Raw genomic sequence first — 19124 nt, 5'->3', positions numbered from 1 at the left:
ATTGTCAGTACATTATGTAACAAAGCTGGCTATTTGAACCAAAAACTCCTGTTAAATTGCCATTAACTATAAAAAAAAGCTAATAAAAACTAAAATTTTATGGCATCTGTCAAAGTTTTTGAGGTAAAACTGCCAGTATCATAATTACCGTAAAATAAAAAAGGTAATAGAATGCTAGATCCTCTTTAAAATCATCCTGTGGTCTGTGGTATAACAGCAATTTTAATACTTAAAAAGTTAGCTTACACTGTACATTATATCAGCGCCTTTTAAATGTGTCGCTCCTTCAACAATTTCTTCAAAATAATCACACAAGGATTCTAAAGTTTCAGTGCAGATTTCTTCATAAATAACTGGGTCTATTTCAGCGGTTTGGGCACTATCAGTGGAGGCAGGAGAACGTATCGATATCGCAGGAGAATTATAAGTTTTCACTAAAACGTGTTGACGCAGAAGCAACGGAGTTAAGGTATTGATCTGTCGGGTTTGCCGTGCCAGCCAACGGCTGGTACGCAAGATATTTCTAAGCATTTTCTAACTTTCCGTGCTGTAAGGTAACTAAGTTTACAAGGTTATGTTCAATTTGAATGTTTTGACAGAACACCTTGAAGAAAAGTCACTTTGATGGTTTGGTTTTGGCGTTTAAGAATGTTGCTAGTGATAGTTAAAATTTCCCTACCGTACAAACAGCAACACTCTTTTATTAACTGTCCATCGATAGACTTTAAGCTTTTTGTATTGGCAGGGGTGCGAAACTCCTGACTTCGGTCAAACTCGGCTCCGCTCGGCTCAGCATTGCTCCGAGTAATTATTAGGGTTCGCACCACTTGACTTCCTTTTGCGTGCACGACCACAGATAAAATATTATAGATTTTTGACAACCCTAAATAGCCGAAAGGGATAGTGCCATATATTAGAAAGAGACAGCATGATTTGACCCTGAACCACTCTCAAACTTCGTTTTTGTAGGAAGTTTCCTTTCTGTACGATAATACTATTTATTATTCTGTGGTATTGGCCAGTTAACAGTGTAGGCGATTATGATATACGTTCTTAAAGTTCATATTAAATTTGCAATAACGACAGGGACGAGCATATTCGATCGACAGTGAGACCGATAACGTTTTTCGATTTTTGCAGTAGGGCCTCCGCATGCCCGCCTGCCCTGTTGTTTGTTTTGTGCGTCTATAGTTTGCTTTTGGCCTAAGTGACTTAATGGACCAGTTAGGTAGGGTCTTTGTAATGGAACAAAACTATTGGAAGTTCGCTGTGATATGAGGATGATGATGAAGAAGAAGATGATGATAATAACGAAGTTTTCATTCATTTTTACGTTTTTAAAGCTTCCATTATGCCGTCCAGTAGAAAAAGGCCGTAAAGGATTTACGACGAGACGAAACTAAAGCGAAGGAAATTTAATACAAAATTAAATGCCATCTATAGATGTATAATCGGTCAACCCAAATTTGACAGTAAATAAGAACAAAAACCGGGCAAGTGCGAGTCGGACTCGCGCACGAAGGTTTCCGTACCATAAAGCAAAAAAAAACGAAAAATTGCAAAAAGAAAACGGTCACCCATCCAAGTACTGACCACGCCCGACGTTGCTTAACTTTGGTCAAAAATCACGTTTGCTGTATTATGGGAGCCCCACTTTATTTTATTCTGTTTTTAGTATTTGTTGTTATAGCGGCAACAGAAATACATCATCTGTGAAAATTTCAACTGTCTAGCTATCACGGTTCGTGAGATACAGCCTGGTGACAGACGGACGGACGGACGGACAGCGAAGTCTTAGTAATAGGGTCCCGTTTTACCCTTTGGGTACGGAACCCTAAAAAACTATGCTCATCCTTTTCTTTAGAGTGCTAGTACAGTACTGTTACTTGCAATAATTTATGTTCCACTTTGAAGGCCGCAAAAATAATTGACACGCTGTTATGGCTCTACAAATAGGATCGTGTCAGATATTAGATTCATGTGAAATGCGTTATCGTTTAGTTTACTGTTGTTATTGTATTACACAAGACTAGTGACGACAAGAACGAACTTCGACTAGTGTTGTAGTATTTCATTTTATCCTTTTAACGTGGAATGTTTCTTACTGTGGCAACATTGAAATTTTTGTACATAGCGCCATCTATAAGAGATAACACACAACTCCTTATGCATGTAGTTTCAGTAATGTCAGCAGATGGCGCTATAAGCCACAACATTTTATAATTTTACTAGGTCAATCCGGTCAAACAAGTTTGTCAGTACAAAAATGCGCGAAAATAAAATTTTCTAAGGGACAATAACCCGTCGCGACTACATTTTTTAAATTTGCCGCTTTTTTCTACTGATGGAATTGCTTGACTGCTGCTTGACTGACTAAGTACCTATATAAATTGCCAGTTTTGCATATAACATACCATAACATTCCTAAGATGTAAAAAGCTTCGTTATGCTTTAGCCTGGTAAGTACTTAAATAATTGTTAATCTACAGGTCATTAAGGCACTGGTCCCACCGCGAGCTAGTAAGCTATGAAGCTATGAGCTATCGGCTTTAAACACGAACAAAAGATAAAAGCACTCCCGCGTAAATAAAAGAGACACGGCGATATTTATAGTTACTCGCCCAGCGGTGAGCTATAAATATCGCCGTGTCTCTTTTATTTACACGGGAGTGTTTATCTTTTGTTCGTGTTTATAGCCGATAGCTCATAGCTTACTAGCTCGCGGTGGGACTAGTGCCTTAGGAGCAAACAAGTAAGGATCTTGAATAATTTTATTGTTATGTATGAGGTAGATTCATGCCCCATACTGGCTATGTGCATATGCAGAGTGAGTAACAATAGAGGCTAGTAAATAATAATATAAAAACTGTCAATTTGCGTATTATGCGGTAATTTATTTTTGTAGATGGTTCTTAATAACTATTTTTACTGCCATATTATTATTTATTAACTAAAGTATGAGTTATAAATAATTTCAAAACGTAAAATTGGACTTACCTGAACGCAGTCATAGGCACAATACCTAGGTACCTAGTTAGTTGTTTTACAAGGCCTTATTGGGATTCCCAAGTGAAACACAATATTTTCCAAAAAGTGATAAAGGACTTAAAGCATTTAAAAGCATTTTAGGTAGGTATATTCTTATTAATTGACGCTACCTACACCTGCCTATCTAGTGTAACTCTTTACGTTTCAGAGCTCAATAACGAAATGTTGGAAATGAATAAATTACGACCAAATATAAAGTACATTTTATTCATGTTCCGCTCGTTTTTAGTCGCTTAATGTTAGAAAAAATAAATTTTTTCATTGTTGTCTATGCTCCTTCCTTATAAAAAGCTAGGTGACCATAGACTAATTCTCTTTTCACATCTATAGCGCCTTAAGATGTAAGTCACCTGTGTCGTCCTAAATAATTTTAATTTAATCCTCAACTCCGAATTCAGTAATTTACAGTCGTTGTGTGATATTAACATTCTACCATGATATAATAATAAATTGTGCATGACAGAGGATTGTTTAATTTGTGTCCGCCACCATTAGAGAAAACCTTCCTGTGCATTCGACTTTGCTGAAAGGTTAGTGGTCCAGACAATGAAGGTTACAGGTTACTGTTTTATCCCAGGAAGGGTTTAGAAATTAGAATAACAGGTCCTGTGTGTGCTCGATAAGAATAAAACTTGATTGTTGTCGACTTAGACGAGCATGCGGGAAAATAACCTCAAAATGGCGGAATCACAAATTCAATCATCTCTGCTACGTCAATGTCAATCGGAAGATGAGATGGACTGACGAGTTAATGCTAACTATGCTGTTATCGTTAGAAGATTTGTGGAATTGCGTCGATGGCTACGACACGAACGGCGGCGACAATGCGAGGGCACCGGCGTGCATCTACCCTTTTCCATTCAACCGATTTGTATCAGCTAATAAGAAATTGTATGATTGTACGAAATCTAAGGACGACTGTAGAAAGCTCGCTGACGCCTTTGAAGACTACAGACTACAGGAAAGTACTCCTACTTCGAAAGTCACACCGAGTTGAGTACCACAATTGTACCTGCGTATCTGTCTACACTGAAGGTGTGATGAAGCTCGTCGCCCGGCGTGCTGATATAGGGAAGAATGTAGAGGATGACGAGGCAGCCGACATGTTGCTCTCCAGTTTGCCAGAAATTGTTCTAGTGTCCGGTTTGGAAACTGCTGGATTTACAAACACACTTACTATTGAGATTGTCTATGCATTTCCTTTACAAGAAGACCATCGAATGAGCAACGTTCAAACTGACTATGATATTTCATCAGCATATTTGATCAAGGAGAAGATTACCAAGCTTTTATGCTCGTGTTGCAAGCGCAATGGAAAAGCGGCCCGCAGATGTTTTGTGAAGAGGAAGCGTGAGGGAGCAATAGCGAATACAGAAGATAAAGAAGATAACGCACTGTGTGCTGCGGCTAACTTAGCTTGTCCCTGTCAAGATGTCATCGTGGCTCGTGGCGCGATTGTTCTCCTAGCTAGTAGTCATGAAGTTCTTCAAGAATATAATAAGAAGGCATATTTGATATCTGTTGCTAGTGGAGAACTGCTTATCGGTGAGCTTGTAGGTAAAGTTTCCCTTAGTAAGAAAACTTGTTTATACAATGTCATTTTTGTGCCACAGCTGGCCAGTAATTTATTTTCAGTTATTCAAGTCCCCGTAAAACATAGTATTGTTGTCAATGTTAAAATACACTGTAGGATTTATAATCAAATTTTATGTAAAATCACAGGCAACTGTTTCTTATCTACTTACAAAAGTAATGGGCTTTACAGTCTAAAATTGCAAGTGCAGCCCATTCCCGAATCAGGTCACTCAGCGTCCCTTCGCTCTAGGCAGGGACTACAGAGTGCCAATGCTGCTGTTCCCGCGCCAATGCATTTATGGTATAGTGTAGGCGTCTTGGGCTTCTGCATCGTGATGGTTTGTATGTCCTGGGTGGTGGAATTCAGTGTTGGTGTCGCTTTTCAGTATGAACACGATGTGCCAAGCAGCTGCGTACCGTGTCTTACTGGGAAGATGTCTGTGACATCTGTTCCCAGGCTGTGCATTGGATGTGCTGCTAAACCACTGGAACTGACCCACAGTGACTTGTTGACCAGATGCAAGTCGGCACTCGGAATGGAGCCCGCTTCTTGCTGACATTCTCTGATGACTGAGCCAGGAGGAGCTTTGGTCATCTTATGAAGAATAAAGATGTAAGTTCCCTTTTTTTATTGATTTGGTAGAGAAACATACTGATTTACATATTAAAATCTGATGCAGTGATTATGGGACAGAATACTGTAACAATGACTTGTAAAGTTTTTTCTTAAATTTCATGGTATGGTATAGGTGATTCACCTTGACGATGGACTATTTTTGGAGCATTTTTATTTTAATGAAAGCTAGAACTATTTTGCAGGAATGTTGTTTGATTGATCATTACAGGGGCGATGCTGTAATGACAGTAGTCTGTTCCCCAGTAGATCGTTTTCAAATAAAATACCTTAATGTGAATGGACTGGATCAAATTTATTTGAGTCACTGGTGTGTCTGGCTGAATAACATTTTCCGTGTACCAAGAAATTATGTTTGTTGGTTATGGTGAAAATGTGTAAAAGCAAATACAAATATATATAGTGTAATTGATCCCAACCATTATCACAAAGTTTTTTTTTACCTGTAGCTTTCTTAGAGGATAAATTTATGGACAAGACACCAGTTGTGAGGCGTGTGTAAGAGCATTTTACTGTACATGATCATTTAAAATTTTATAAAGTTTGATAATGCATTATTATTTTATTTTTACAAATGAATGATGAGCAATTTTAAATGATTTGAATAATTATGATCATGTAGTAAATGATAACTGTGATAATAGTGATAATGACAACTGTGATATTAGTAATATTCTAACATAATCTCTAAAAATGTTTCAGATGCGGTAGTAACGCCAGATGTGCAGTCTCCGCTCTCTGATCAGTTCCTGTCGCTCGATGAAGATGGTGGTGATGAGGGTGACGTGAACCTGCAATTTCGACGTCTAGCGCCTATTTTGCGTGACGCGCTTTGGTAATTTAACAAGTAAGAAATCATGTATGGGAACTGGTAGACCGGGCTATGAAATTAAGTGGGTTCTTATTAGAATTTGCAGGTAATTTGTTGAGCTGTTAGATATAAAGTTCATTTTGTTGCCTGTGGTTACAGTCAAAAGTAGGGTAAAGTTTTTTTTGTTTTGGATATCAATATGCCAATTGTAAGACATTAAACCCTCAGACTTTTGCTTAGTATTTCAAATCAGCCGGCGCTACGTTATGGTTCGTATAGACGTTACATTTTTTTTTTAACGGTAATTTTTGATGAACCATCTATCTATATGGAGCAACCAGCTGGTTATGAAATAATATTAAAGTATGTTTACTGAGAAAAAGCATCGACGGCTTGAAGCAAGCATGTCATGTAAAATGTAAAAGTTTACAGTTTTAAATGAAAATGGCTGCAAACAAAGTTATTGCGAGCCTTATGTTTATGTTAAGATAACCAAAGATGAATCTATTATCATTATTATGTCTTAGCATGATTTGTATAATTTCGTTATGGCTGTAAACAAAGTATAATGTGAGCCTTATCTCTATGCTAAGAAATAACAAAGGTTTAAATATTTTTCTTAGCATTTGTATCTATCAACGGCTGTATTAATGAACTGCTTTCATTTTTAAAGACTAACTTTGAAATTCAATTTTAAAGGATGTTTAAGGATTGTCTTGGTATGAAAGTAACTGTAACATATAATATCACTGTATTAGATCAGTTTCATAAGGCGCATTTTGGCTAAATTTTACATGAGTAATTGTAAATCTGTATCTACTCTATTGCCAGTAAACTGCAAGCTGGATGAATCTGATAAGCTGTATTTACAAGATGAGTAATTTTAATCCAGACAGCTTTTAGAGCCACTTATGTACTTATTACTACTGTGCACCCACTCGGATGTATCTTACGCTTGCAGTCAGCTGATTTTGTATAGTACAGTCAGCAATGTTTTTCGACTAGAGTCATTGGCATGTCGCTAAACGGGTTCTTAAATATTTAGCTGGAATTCTAAATTATGGTCTTTGTTTTCAAAGAAGTAATGATTTAGATAATGTAGCTTATGCCAATAGTGATTAAGCAGATGACTGGTTAGATCGCAGATATACTGGCTATGTTATGAATTGGTGAATATGTGAATTTGAGTATATTGCCATGTATGTAAAGATATCTGTTTTGTTAAGAATTTCTTGTCCGAAATAATTGACAAACATTTTGATGTTATCATGTACATATTAATGACAGTGCTCATAAGTTGTTATTAGACTTAGAATATTCCCATAATAAAAGAACTTGACATATTGTTTTGCGATACAGGATAATAATTAATGTTTTTGTATTTATCTACAAATAGTGCTTGCTGATGTATTTACTATAAGCCTTTGTGTATTGAGAGACATATATGTTTTGTAAAGGGTTTAAAATTGAAATGTATCGAATGTTAGTGCATTCATTCACATTTGAAATTTTGTTTCTTCCTTTATTGATTTTATTAACATGTATGTACCTGTATATCACGGAGCTTTTTATTACAGGAGCATATAAGGAGGAGTGTTAGAAAAAATAAATTTTTTCATTGTTGTCTATGCTCCTTCCTTATAAAAAGCTAGGTGACCATAGACTAATTCTCTTTTCACATCTATAGCGCCTTAAGATGTAAGTCACCTGTGTCGTCCTAAATAATTTTAATTTAATCCTCAACTCCGAATTCAGTAATTTACAGTCGTTGTGTGATATTAACATTCTACCATGATATAATAATAAATTGTGCATGACAGAGGATTGTTTAATTTGTGTCCGCCACCATTAGAGAAAACCTTCCTGTGCATTCGACTTTGCTGAAACTTAATGTTTGGCCAGACTTCCGAGTAAATTAGCAAAACCATTAAATGTTTTCCTGCTCCGCTGTCCGTACAAGTAGGCAAGTATGTACTCGTATTTGTAGGTACTGTATACTGTACTATACGTTCTAGTACTCGTCCTACTACGAACTACTTTCCTTATTTTCTGCATCCTCCCGTTCTTTTATCATTTCTGTAATCATATACTCATTTTGGGGCGGAAGCATCCACCACTTGGTTCTGTATTCGGATGAAAGTATCGAAATTGATTTCTCGGGTATTCTTGGGATGGGCAGCGTGGAATTGTAGAGGTTCCAATGAGGATTTATGCACCATATATGTCTGAAAAAAGGGTTCTCAGTAGATTTTTGGGAAGGTTGTTAGAGTATGTCTGGTACTCCGCACTAACTTTGTAGTCTTAAAGTGTGGAAGTCCTACTATAAGTATACGTTAAAATTTCGTAGAAACACGCATATACAAAAAAACCGGGCAAGTGCGAGTCGGACTCGCGCACGAAGGGTTCCGTACCATAATTCAAAAAACGGCAAATAAAAACGGTCACCCATCCAAGTAGGTACTGACCCCGCCCGACGTTGCTTAACTTTGGTCAAAAATCACGTTTGTTGTATGGGAGCCCCACTTAAATCTTTATTTTATTCTGTTTTTAGTATTTGTTGTTATAGCGGCAACAGAAATACATCATCTGTGAAAATTTCAACTGTCTAGCTATCACGGTTCGTGAGATACAGCCTGGTGACAGACGGACGGACGGACGGACGGACAGCGAAGTCTTAGTAATAGGGTCCCGTTTTACCCTTTGGGTACGGAACCCTAAAAAATCAAAGTGGCGGCCATTTCTTGCAATCTTTGACTACGAAGTCATATGCCAATTTTTATCATGATTGGAGCAAATTTTCCGTCGGGTGTTTAGAACCACAGAACATATTGTGTTTAGTACCAAATGAAGGCATTATAAGACGATTTCCCATTTGCTGGGAATTCATTCCTGAAAAAAATCTAATTTGATTGGCCACATAAGGCCAGATAAGGTCACATAGGGGCCATAGGAATAGGTATTTAGCGAAGCTTGTTGATGTTAGTATATCACCATCAGCAGGTGTGGCTCACTCCGCGATTTTATCGCTTTGCAACAGGTAGCTACAAGAACATCCCTTCCACACCAATTTTGGTGGCTAGCCATAAGCCGCGCGTGGCGCTGTCGCCACATCTATATCTGTCCTGGTCGTAACAGACGCGTTTTGTTAGAGAGTGAGTCTCCTGTACCTAGTACCTACTATTATTTATTCTGTGCCATCAGTGTTTCACCTGTCTAAAATTTCGGGTGGGTTAACTACGAGCGGAAAAGTTAAGGGCCCCGAGTCATCCTCTGGCATCACGAACTGGCCACGTTCCTGCAGTGGCCTGAAGTTGCCGAGGTTGGGCTCGTCCCACGGGTTCCAAAGTTTACGGAACTCGTTCATCTGGAACATGGAACAAAGTACGGAACATATTGCTTTTGTTACGGATAATTACGTGAGTAATTAAAAATATCAGGGGAAGTAACGTGGCTGGAAGGAAGTGCTATTCATAACATTTTTAATTAGTAGATATGGGTAGGTATAACTTAATGCCGCTGCTGATTACATAATTATATTACATCCTGTATCAGCTAAAAGTTACGTTAATTAATTTTCAACTTACTGTACAAGTATGTATGTATGTATGTATAAACTCTTTATTGTACAAAACACAAAACACAAATTTATTAAGCACAAGTAAGCACATTTATTTGCCTACGTCGTTGTTAAAGTTTCGTTCCTGCCTAGCCTTCGCGAATTTAGTTAACTACTTGTAGCAGCACTTAGTGTTAGGTTACACTTAGGACTTAGTTAAACCTTTATAAGACAGAGGAAATATAGATAGGGTAGACTGGGTACGGTTGTGCCAATTTTGGTTTGAACGTCAATAATTTTGTTAATTTACCAGTAAACTGGGGAAAAAGTAACATGAATTGTAATTTGTACATTTATCTACGTAAAAATACTAAAATATTTTCCTATCGACGCTGTTTTAGTTATAAGATCAAATTAGAAAAAAAAAGGAAAAGTGTCACAACCGGGCACACCCCAAGGACGGTAGTGACAGTGGTTGGGGTCGGTAGTGACAGACATAAAACATATACCAAAATGGTTTATAATTACCTTTATTGTTACAAATATGTAACATAACACAATAAAACAAAGTTAGTTAAACTAATATAGCAAATGAACTAAATCTGCGCTTCACTATGTAAGATTCATTATGTATTTATAAGCTCTACATGTTTCGTCTTATATATATTTATTGTATGTGTATATTATAAGTATGTATATTTGTACGATGTTTGTATGTTATTATTGTTTGCTGTTGTAAAAGCAGCACTGCCAACAATCTCTCTGCTTTGCCTTAAGTTTGGTAGTCACAACCGTACCCACAAAATTTGTCACAAACGTACCCAACCTACACTTTCTAAAATAAAAAATCGCCAAGTCTAGGCCTAATAATCTACGTAAAAAGTAATCACTTGTAATTAACTATTAATGATCAACTTATAACGAAAAAAATTGTAAATAATCTATCTGTACTAATTACCGGCAATCATCGAAAGATTTCGAACAAAAAAAATACTTTTGAATGTTGAAAAGCAACATGGACTCCTGCTTACTATAACGTCGCGCGCTGGCTAACGGAATACTGGGACACGCATTCAGACTTGAATGCCGCTTCTTTCTCCCCTTGAAGTCTACCCCACGATCCGTATAGTTGCGATGTTATAACGACTGTCACTACCGTACCCTGGCACAACCGTACCCAGTCTACCCTACACATACAAAAAGGTTATTCACTTTTACTTTGATAGCGCCAAGACTACCTAATTTCCTACTTGATTTTAAACTTTAATTCAGAGTAAAAGGATTTAATTTTGCATAATTTCTGACACCCTTATGCTTTCTAAAGGGTTGAATTGGGTATCTAACTGGTAGCACTTAGTGTTAAATTACACTTATTAGTGAATTGAAGTAAAATTTGTCATTTTACCTTACCTAATATTTAGAAACCCTATATAAATGTTTAAATGAGGTCAAGGGCCTGAATAAATTAGCTGGCATAAATTATACTATTATGGTTTCGACGCCTAAAGTCGTCAAGTTTTTTAGGTCTGTAACCTAATAATATCTCGAAAGGATGGGTGAAGATCGGGCAGCCAAAAGGGCCTACTTGGGTCGACCAACTGGGCGCCGTCCTGTTGGTCGTCCTAAATACCGTTGGGCAGATAGAGTGGAGGAAGATCTCCGTGAGCTTGGCGTCGGCGAAAGCTGGCGGGATACCGCTCTGGACCGATCAAAGTGGCGTGCTCTTGTGTTGGAGGCCAAGACTCATTTTGGGTCATAACCCACCCGATGATACTTTTTGCTGATGACAGTACCGCAATAATACAATGTAATGACATAAGAAATTACGAAAATGATATAAATACTGCCCTTAAAGATATTGTAACATGGCTTAGTAATAATAACCTAATTATTAATTTAAGTAAGACTAATATCATGCACTTCTACCAAAAGATAACGCCAGATTGCCTAAATATAAATTATAGAGGTATCAAGATAAATGACGTCCATGAATGTAAATTCTTAGGCATCATAATGGATAGTAACTTGAAGTGGAAAGCACAAAGCATCTAAATATGTAAAAAAGTCAACAAAGCAGCGTACGCACTTCGCAATCTGTCCAAACTTGTAAATCGCAAAGCACTAATTAGTGCATACTATGGCTTAGTGGACTCAATATTAAGGTATGGAGTCATTTTCTGGGGCGTTTCTAGCTATACTTATGACGTTTTTAAAGCTCAAAAAACCTGTATTCGTGCTATGACAAACTTAAATACTGATGAAAGCTGTGTGCCCGCATTCAACTCACTAAAATTGTTGACATTCCCTTCATTGTATATTTTAGAAATGGCCTTATTTGTTAAAAATAATTTAAATTTGTTTAATCTAGCATCTCATGGTCGACCGCGGCCTGTGCGGCCGCAACATACTTACAAACTGCGAATACCAGCTGGAAACACCGCTCTTTTTAACAAGAGTGTGTTAAAAATGGCCACAATCATTTATAACAGATTGCCGAATGACATCCTACAACTAAATTTGAAATTATTTAAGAGAAAATTAATTATATTATTGTTGCAAAAGTGTTACTATTCAATTAAAGATTATCTAAACGATCAAATGCTATAATTCAATTATATTTATTTTATTAATTACTTACTTCACAGTTGACATCACTATAATTTTAAACTTTATACATAAATTGATACGGACATTTTTGTAATAATAATAATTCACTACGTAAAATCATTTATTTACAAACAAGATATATTATACAGTGGTATTACTAAAGAAAATTAATATCTAGGTAAATTTTTGAAACAATTTCCAAAATTTGTAAAATTATTTGTGACGTGACTCCTGTCCTGTTATGTCCTATCATTATTTATTATAACCTGGTGTAATTTATGCTGTATATAAATTGCTACCCTATAGTTAAGATGCATGCTGCATGCGATCAAATATGGGTAAGACATAGAGAAGCCTGTACATAATTTAACACCATAATTGTACCTATGTTTAAACAAATAAAAATTTCTGATTCTGATTCTGATTCTGGGTCACCACGCCAACCAAGTAAGTAAGTAACTTAACACCCCTTATAAAGGCACATACAAGTATACAGCTAATTATTTGGAAACAAGGGTATCGTATTTTTTCCTATTTGACATAAATTATAACGATATCAGTAAGACATTCGTTTCTCATTTTCATTTTGAATAAAGGAAGGTATCTTGCCAATGGCACTCGCATTTCAGTGATTCTGAGAAATGAAAATAACTCGACAAGTTCTAGGCGAGTATCCAGGCATGCGGAAGATGTTGCAAGAAAATTTAATATTAAGTATAACGTTTAGGTTTGCATTTTACACTGAATGAAACAAGTTTTGAATAAAATTACCTACTCAATTAATTTTATTAACTTTGAAAGCGACTTAGAATTATTACACTAATTTACATTTAGTTAGGTAATATTTAATTTACAGATGGCTTCTTTTTGAATGGCAGTTTTGGAATTTCGATGCGAGCCGAGCCGAACGACGACTTTTTCGCTCTTATTGCGTGGACATAAAGCTTTTTCCTATCGGCTTTTGCCGAATGCGCGTCGATATATCAGGGGAGACCCTAATGGTAGGGCTATCATGCCTATAAGTCTATCATGGGTATATAAATTATGAGATAATAATTATAATAAATCGACTTTCGCCTCGTCTAATGATGTTCCATTTATTTAATGCTCTAGCTGCTTTTACAAGTTCTTAGAGTGCAGCAAACTTTAATTTACCTAATTTAAATGGATACCTCTTAACTTTTAAATTAGCGTTCTCGAAATTCCTAAGAGCGCTTTTTTAAAGAAAACTTAAATGTCGCTAGCATTCTGTCGCTAAATTAACTTAAATAGCTGGAGTGAATACGAAACTACATATTTAACTACGTGGATTACCGTTTGGGTTAGGTCGTCTGTAAAGAGATCTTAGCTGCTATGCCTGCTATACAGGATAAACATTTATTGCGACGTAACGTTTTACGAGCCTATGCTCACCCTATGGTGATCTAACTTAATTAACTTCCTGCTAGCCAGTGACGTCATCTTTTCCAGGCAAATATACTAACTTTAGGACTACTTACATGTACACAGTCCAACCCCTTTTTAATATGTTTATTTATGACACTAAATCATTAATCATAGTTTTTGGGCAAGAAAGACCCAGCTTGACGTTTGTTTTTATCGCTGTCTTAAATGAGACAATGTTGTCCCTCATATAGTTATCAGTATTTTCAGTCATTGCATTCACCGGTAATGTTAGACCAAGACAAGGCTGCAACGGATTTGATAGCTAACGTTCTATCAAATTATGACGTATAAATAACACTTGCAGACTTTTCTTGGTCTAAATCTAACCTGGATCTATTCTGCCCTATCAATAGTCCCATACTCGTGACCTATGTCAATGAAGGGTATCTACTTGCCTGATCTAAAGAAGCAAACAGCGTTATCCTCGGCACCAGCCACCTGACGGTATAGCTGTCTCCTTTTACTGTATCTAACCGACCCCAGTAAAGGAAGTAGTCTTCGTAAAACATTGGCATTAGGAACGACATAGGGTAGGGTCCTATACGGGTCGTGCTTTTGGGTGGCCGACATCGAGGAAACCCTTCAATTATGCGCGCTAAGCGGACGTCTGGGTTTACGCCATACTGAAATAATATAGTAGATTAATCTAAGAATATGTGCTGCTAGCACGTTGCCGATTGAACCAGCCCGGTACTACTAGAGTCAGACCAAGAAACGTCTGCAACGGATTTGATTGCCCACGCAGTGCAAGTGTTATGTATAAGTCATAACTCATAAATTCATAGAAGATTGTTGTTTAAAATAACACTTGCACTGCGTGGGCAATCAAATCCGTTGCAGACTTTTCTTGGTCTCTAGTAGTACCGGGCTGGTTCAATCGGCAACGTCAGTTCACATACAAATGTACTTACAATGTGAATATAGTAGTGTACCCTATGATGGGCGTGGAACCAGTAATGGGACAAAAAACGACAAATCCTGTAAAATAAGTGTCTAAAAGTAGTTTATAAACACTGCCTGTATATTATCATAAATAAGAGTCCTAGAGCTGTTTCAGTTTGAATTTTTATTAAATTTGGTTGTTTTTTAAGAAATTGGCGTCAACCCAAAAGTTGTCGTGTCACTGAAAAAAAATACCACTACGAATTCTTAACAACTTCGCTAAGAGAGGTGAGTTAATTTATAAAATTTTAATTAATTAATACTTGATGAAAACTAAAATGTGTTTTGTTAATTGCATTTACCATGAGATAAGGTATTCAACATACTATGTTGTGAGTCCACAGATGTAAAAAAATAGTGGTATTTGGCCCAATCCCATTATAGGAGCTGTAAAACTGCATACCTCCTATAATGGGAAATTTACATAATGATGCTTGCCATGCCATCATTTCATGTTTAAACAATACAGAAGTAAAATGTAGTTACGAAATATGTCAACCAGGAGGTATGCTCGGACTTCGGATAAATTAATATCGTTTTTTAGTGTGGGTCAAATCTTGGTAGCCGAGTTTGAGCCACTTTCCCGTTTTCCGATTGAGTTGAAATTTTGTATTCGTAATTAAATATGCAAATCGGATGATAATGCAATATTATGATAACATGGACCAGATCTGATGACCTATTTCAATATTTTATACTGATAGAGCAGTGTCCATTACTGGGGGGCCCATTACTGGAGCTTTGGTGTCCATGACTGGAGAAAAATAGCATAGTTTTAATTTGTTAAGTATGTGGAAACTAATTGCAGTATCTTTGATACAACACGCCAGAAACATGAAAGACGGGTAGGACTTTCATCTTTCAATACGCTAAGCGGTAGACCATTCACATGTATTAGGGAAATATCACAAATACTCCAAATTCCCTCTTAAATGTCCCATGACTGGTGCTGTTACTATATGTCGTACGTTAGTAGGTATTATTACCTTTATCATATAGCAAACAACCACGACACCATCTTCGTACTGCAATGCCTCTTCTTGTGTCATATATTCGGACCTGAAGTATGTTACCTACAAAAGAAAAGAAAAACAGGATCACATGAAACACCGTCAAAATATACTGCAACTCCCCGCTATCCTGTCCAGCAGGCTACATTTCGCTCTGATGGGGAGCAAGAGGTTTGATCACGGCACATAACTCCATATCTACATGTTTTACTTTGGACATTCATGTAGTCAGGTAGAAAGGTTATCAGCGAGGGGTGATAACAAATAAGAGGCAAGAGAACTCGCTACTTGCGAATACGTAGTGTGTAGTGTGCTTTCTGTCACATCTACCTGCGACGGGCGGCGTCGTGTCCCTTTTTTACTTGGTTCGCGTACAGCGAGTTTTTTACTAAACTGTAACTCACTTGCATTTCCCCCGGATACCGCCTCTTGTCGACCGTGTGCTCACTACCCTCCATCATATCGGCTCCCCAGTGGAAGTGGACTTGCGACAACACGTGCTTGTCCCTGAAGCATCCGCCTTCAAGGTATGGACGTTCTGTCTTCCATTTTGCTCCTAGCAACACTGTAAACCGTTCAGTTAGTGAAACAAAAACGTATTACCTATTGTTAGACATGGTTTAATACCTATAGGATTTCCTTGATTTTTTTTTTAACGAAAGGAAGCAATTAAATTATATTTGCTTGCCTACTCACATATTTAGGCAAACTAAATTGTATTAATCTTTTTACTTAGTTAAAATATTGTATGGTTTCCGAAATTCCAAATGATCGCCACTCCGAAAATACGTTTTCACCACACCAGCTCGGAAAAGCTTACTTTGCACTTCAAAAACTGATAGCAAAGTTGCATTTTATTCACATGTGAGGCAAAGTAATCAAATGCAAATTTTGAGTTGTTTTCTTCTGTTTGCTGGTAGAATTGACTTTTAAATGATGATTTTGGATGACAACTATTTAATAACATTCATTTGGATTTGATTTGATTTGATTTTGTTTGATATTTTACATTTAATATTTGCTTCGGGTTGGTGTGGTGAAAAATTTTGTGTTTCACTCGGGGGCAAATTTTGTTTAACCCTCGTGCTTTGAAACGCTCAAGATTCCATTTTTTGAACAACTCGCTACGCTCGTGGTTCAATTTTGGAATCTTTCGCTTACTCGGGTATCAATATTAGCACGAGCGGTTAACCTTTCATCTGTCTAAGCACTGATCAGTGCGTACGAATTAAAATCCTTTGTTTAATACAATAGGTTTAAATTCGTTCGCACTGACCAGTGCTTAGACATACGAAGGTTTAAACAACAATTTTGCCCCCTCGTAAAACAAATAACTATTTCACTCACATATACCTAAATGTGTCCATTAGTGGAGGCGGATATTATTTTAGGAGAGCTGCTTTGATTCAACGGACATTGAAATCCAGATAACAAACCGTTAAAGAGGTGAGTTGCATTTATCCTACACATATACTACTTACTTAAGTATTACCTATGTTTATACCGGGTGTGGCCGGGTATGAGCAAAAAATTAAACTGTAGGCTGTACTCCTCATACTGACCAACATTTGTTCAGCGACTTTTTAAATATGTTGTGGTTTGATTTTTAATACACGCAATGTATTGCGAATTTTGTTATTTTTAAGGCGTGACAAGTAACGTCAATCACAATGATATGGCGTGGCGATGGCGTCCATTGAAGATAATATTTATTTTGTACAAAAAATAGGGAGTCTAAATACTTCATCATTTTTTAAAGTTGTTGAACAACAGTCTCACTGTTTGTGGAGTCCAATCTATGTTTTAATTATTTGCTCGTGTTACAGGCCACACCTGGTATAAAAAGTCTCAAAGGGTTTTAAATGATGACTTGGGCAAAAAAATAGGTATTATAGTATATAGCTAACACGCTAAAAATAATCCTAAGAAGGTGTCAATTCTTACTCGTATAACCGGTGTTGGTCAACTTTATCTTGTGAGCATACACGTCAAAGTTGTACCATTTTAGCTCCGGACATAAATAGGCCATAGAGCCCGCTAAAGACACATCTATTGGAGTCGGCATCTGGCCTTCAAACTGAGCCCAATAGTAAAGCCAGTCAAGAGTGCCGAAGGGTGGTTCATACTTCTTTTCTTCGACTGGAGCTTCCTCTTGCGGTTCTACAAAGAATATGTAAATTCAATCTTTAAACAGTGGTATTACTAAAAGAAATTAATAACTAACTTAAATCTAATAAAATAGGCCCTTGAGGCATTGTACTAAGGATGCTGGGGGCATTTCCTCGCTGTATCGCAATGCTCATATGTTGCGCGGGGTAGCCGCCGGCTCTTCGGTCACCAGTTACGTCAACCAGACGCTTGGCGATTTCTGCAAACACTGGGACCCCATGGACATAGAGTTTCAACTCCAAATGGTACAAAATTGTACTCTCTACCGAGGCTAAACTAACACTTAAAAGTGTACCAATTTTATTAACGGCTAGTGTATAACAGAATGTCTAATTTTGTTACGTATTTGTAGGGGCATCAGAGCAAAACTACTATGCCAGAATTATGCTGAGTTCCATCCGGTTAGCTTAAAATACTTACAGTTATTTTCTACCTTGCTTTATGTTTACCGTAGCGTTAGCGAAGGTCTGCATTTTATCTTGGTTATTTTGCTTTCCTATGTCCGAGGTCGCAATTCTTAACCGATTCTCGTAAAATTTTGTGACCAGATTCTATGATTAAATGGAATTATATTTTATATCGAGTTTTTGGAAAAAATCTTAAATGGAGTAATTGGCATAAAGGACTTAAGCGCCAATCTTTGGCGCTTAAGACCATTGTGAATTCACTGTGATTACCTACCAACTCAACGAACTAAGTATAAGTATAAGTCATGACGAGTAAATGTAGGTACAAGACATAAGTATAAAACAGTAGGTATATATTTAACCTATTGTTACTGAAATACCTGATATGTAGGTACACGTAAGCAATTCTAATTAATTAAATAAATAGATAGGTAAAGTTAAGTAAATGCCTATATTTATTTTATTATTATTCTTATTCTATAGGATGTACCCCTCTTATTTAAGTTATTTTTTACCTGTTTGCTGTTGTTGTGCAATAGGCATGCTGATATCGCTGATTCGTAAAACGACGGTGAAACAGGAAATTTATATGAAAGTACTCTTAATTTTACGGCTAAAATATAAATAAATAATTTATTTCAAAACTTTTGTTTACATTGTTATAATTTGACGTTATTGACAGTAATTGAAAAAGTAAATGCCATAGATATGGGATTTTCTGACGATAGATCTTATAGGTATTCAATGTATGTAGTCTGTAGCAAGCAAAGAATATAATACTCACGTAGCAAGTCTGTAGTCTGTGCGTAAATAGCGGAGTCAGTTATGAAGTTGACCCAAAAAATTTTTATTAAGCTATGAGCTTCATCACATATGATCTTTGAGTAATTCTAAGCATTTCAAGCCTGGGAGGCAATAA

At 36.8% G+C, this 19124-nt stretch overlaps 3 protein-coding genes across 7 annotated transcripts in view; 1 reads left to right on the top strand and 2 right to left on the bottom strand.

The window, feature by feature from the left end:
- Positions 1-619, bottom strand: part of LOC134664562 (frataxin homolog, mitochondrial) — a 180504-nt gene extending 179885 nt beyond the window's left edge. Inside the window, exon 1 of one of the 2 annotated variants that reach the window (XM_063521274.1) lies at positions 247-619. In XM_063521274.1, coding sequence (XP_063377344.1) covers positions 247-531 — 285 coding nt within the window. In that variant the 5' untranslated portion in view covers positions 532-619. The remainder of the gene's footprint in view (positions 1-246) is intronic. The other variant, XM_063521273.1, reaches the window with a different exon arrangement.
- A 2647-nt stretch (positions 620-3266) lies between these two features.
- LOC134664834 (uncharacterized) lies at positions 3267-7887 on the top strand. Of its 4 annotated transcripts, none has more exons than XR_010098299.1 (3): positions 3267-4605; positions 5010-5236; positions 5960-7887. XR_010098299.1 is itself a non-coding variant. In XM_063521567.1 (3 exons), exons 1-2 carry the CDS (start codon positions 3846-3848, stop codon positions 5178-5180), a joined length of 927 nt encoding a protein of 308 aa, XP_063377637.1. In that variant the 5' UTR covers positions 3268-3845; the 3' UTR covers positions 5181-5236; positions 5960-7887. The 4 variants fall into 4 exon arrangements, 2 of the variants coding, with proteins under 2 accessions (XP_063377637.1, XP_063377636.1); XR_010098300.1 differs by having other exon boundaries at positions 3268-4593; XM_063521567.1 differs by having other exon boundaries at positions 3268-4601.
- Positions 7888-8057: 170 nt separating this feature from the next.
- LOC134664529 (carbonic anhydrase 5A, mitochondrial-like) lies at positions 8058-18858 on the bottom strand. Its single transcript, XM_063521222.1, has 7 exons — positions 18721-18858; positions 17574-17789; positions 16034-16194; positions 15606-15692; positions 14073-14300; positions 9353-9432; positions 8058-8293 (listed from the first exon to the last, which is right to left on the bottom strand). Exons 1-7 carry the CDS (start codon positions 18746-18748, stop codon positions 8095-8097), a joined length of 999 nt encoding a protein of 332 aa, XP_063377292.1. The 5' UTR covers positions 18749-18858; the 3' UTR covers positions 8058-8094.
- Positions 18859-19124: the final 266 nt, after the last annotated feature.

Source organism: Cydia fagiglandana, chromosome 5, assembly GCF_963556715.1.
Source record: "Cydia fagiglandana chromosome 5, ilCydFagi1.1, whole genome shotgun sequence".
NCBI classification, from domain to species: domain Eukaryota; kingdom Metazoa; phylum Arthropoda; class Insecta; order Lepidoptera; family Tortricidae; genus Cydia; species Cydia fagiglandana.
The sequence above is the reverse complement of the archived record's forward strand: the minus strand, read 5'-3'. Positions and strand labels throughout refer to the sequence as shown.